Genomic DNA, 1289 nt, shown 5'->3' on the forward strand with positions numbered 1-1289 from the left:
GGGTGTGCTTGTCTATCCCTGAGCTTTTGCATTTGTATGATTTTGGTGATAATGATGGCTTGAAAGCTTATATAGGTAAAGTTTTGTCTTTTATTGACTGTGTTTCATGTTATTGAGTTTCCTAATATGCCTTGTGTGTTTGTAGGTGGACGAGTCCCTCATCTCGATCCTAATCGGTTCTAGTCATTTTTTAAAAAGAAAAAAGAGAAGAGTGTTGGTGGTTCAGGGGTTCCGAAGGAGGATGGTGGGCAGGCTGCTTAGTCTATTGCTCAACCAGCATGTTTGTATAAGAGGAAAAGGGGTGAGACTGATAATTCTTTGGAGGTCATATCGGAGGCCGATCAGGAGGCTGTGGGCGGCAGTAAGCCTGTATTTGATAGCCAGAGGAAGCTTCACGGTTTCATTCCTGGGACCAGCCCTCATTCATTATGGAGCGACCAGTTTCCTTTTGCCGAGCTGTCTGACAAAGTGTCTCAGTATCCTGGCGACATGCTTATGACACGTCGGGTTGGCATGGAGGGACTTGGAAAGTTTATTCAGGTTGTTTTTATGTCTTTTCTGGCTCCTCTTTTGTTTTTTTCTTTTGCTATTCTGTTTCTTACTTTGGTGTTTATGCTGTAGATTGTCGCATCTCGTTTGATGTGTGCTGGTCGCACTGCCGAGCTTATTGGTGCTAAGCAGCAGGCGGCCGTGGATAAGGTTGCCGACCTAGAAAAGTCATATAAGGTGAGAGTTGCTGAACTGGAGAAGTCATCCAAAGAAAAAGATGATGTTATTGTCAATGCCACAGCCAAGATGAAGGAATCTGAAGAGGAGGTAGTCCATTTAAGGGATCAGATTCGGTTACTACAGGCTGAGATCAAGGAGAGTGATATTTCTAAAGGAAAACTGACTTCGAAGATTCATGAGTTGGAGGAAGATGGAATGGAGATGTTCTCTTCAGGCTTCGATCGTGCTATCAATCAGATTGCATTGTTAGCTCCTGATTTTGATTGTGGCCGACTTGACGTGACTAAGATCGTGATTGATGGTAAATTGGTGGTGGATGGTACTGTGGAGGAGCATGATGAGAATGCGCCTCCGTCTTGATTTGCTTTCTTTGTTTCGGACATGTTTGTCCTTGTAATGAAAAGACTCCTTTTTTTTGTGCTGACCGAGTTGTGGTCAGTTTGATTGTAGTTTTGGATGTTTGGTGTTTGTTTTGAACTCGTAACTTTTGTTAATGTTTAACCGAGGTTAGGTTAATTTGACAGTATTGTTTTTGTGTTAGACTGGTGTATGGTTAGAAA

General features: G+C 42.7%; 1 protein-coding gene across 1 annotated transcript; it reads left to right on the top strand.

The window, feature by feature from the left end:
* Positions 1 to 489: 489 nt before the first annotated feature.
* Positions 490 to 1089, top strand: LOC148579340 (uncharacterized). Its single transcript, XM_088507954.1, has 2 exons — positions 490 to 540; positions 622 to 1089. Exons 1-2 carry the CDS (start codon positions 490 to 492, stop codon positions 1087 to 1089), a joined length of 519 nt encoding a protein of 172 aa, XP_088364080.1.
* Positions 1090 to 1289: the final 200 nt, after the last annotated feature.

This window comes from Arachis ipaensis, chromosome B10 (genome assembly GCF_059453495.1).
Source record: "Arachis ipaensis isolate K30076 ecotype BB chromosome B10, ASM5945349v1, whole genome shotgun sequence".
In the NCBI taxonomy this organism is placed as follows: Eukaryota; Viridiplantae; Streptophyta; class Magnoliopsida; order Fabales; family Fabaceae; genus Arachis; species Arachis ipaensis.

What these genes read in the sequence shown, in the direction of transcription:
- LOC148579340 (XM_088507954.1), top strand. Translation starts at nt 490, where the DNA reads ATGCTTATGACACGTCGGGTTGGCATGGAGGGACTTGGAAAGTTTATT. An exon ending in GACTTGGAAAGTTTATTCAG is followed by an intron (nt 541 to 621) that starts GTTGTTTTTATG and finishes TTTATGCTGTAG; the next exon opens with ATTGTCGCATCTCGTTTGAT.